Source organism: Manacus vitellinus, unplaced genomic scaffold (genome assembly GCF_001715985.3).
Source record: "Manacus vitellinus isolate BGI_N305 unplaced genomic scaffold, ASM171598v3 scaffold_141_pilon, whole genome shotgun sequence".
Classification (NCBI taxonomy): Eukaryota; Metazoa; Chordata; class Aves; order Passeriformes; family Pipridae; genus Manacus; species Manacus vitellinus.
The window spans coordinates 52,474-52,816 of record NW_021939012.1 but is presented as its reverse complement, the minus strand read 5'-3'; the positions used below and the strand labels follow the sequence as shown (position 1 = coordinate 52,816).

General features: G+C 67.3%; 1 protein-coding gene across 1 annotated transcript in view; it reads left to right on the top strand.

Moving 5' to 3' along the window:
• Positions 1 to 213: 213 nt before the first annotated feature.
• Positions 214 to 343, top strand: part of SND1 (staphylococcal nuclease and tudor domain containing 1) — a 44,488-nt gene continuing 44,358 nt past the window's right edge. Inside the window, exon 1 of the mRNA XM_029958140.1 lies at positions 214 to 326. Coding sequence (XP_029814000.1) covers positions 216 to 326 — 111 coding nt within the window. The 5' untranslated portion in view covers positions 214 to 215. The remainder of the gene's footprint in view (positions 327 to 343) is intronic.

Genomic DNA, 343 nt, shown 5'->3' with positions numbered 1-343 from the left:
TGCTGAGCTCCTGGGCTAGGAGAGCAGTGCCACGGGAGTGCCAGTGAGCCACGTTCCCTGCAGTGACCCCCCACCACCCAGGATGGGGGTCGAGCCGGGGTGGGTTAGGTGCCAGAGCCGGTGCCAGAGCCGGTACCAGGGCGGTGCCTGGCTCTGGGTGTGCCCGGCGTGCCGCAGTCCTGGCACTCACCACAGCCCCTCTCCATCCCCAGGTGATGCAGGTGCTGAACGCCGATGCCATCGTGGTGAAGCTCAACTCTGGGGACCACAAAACCATCCACCTGTCCAGCATCCGACCCCCACGGCTGGAGGGGGACAGCGCGCAGGTGACACTCGTGGGGGT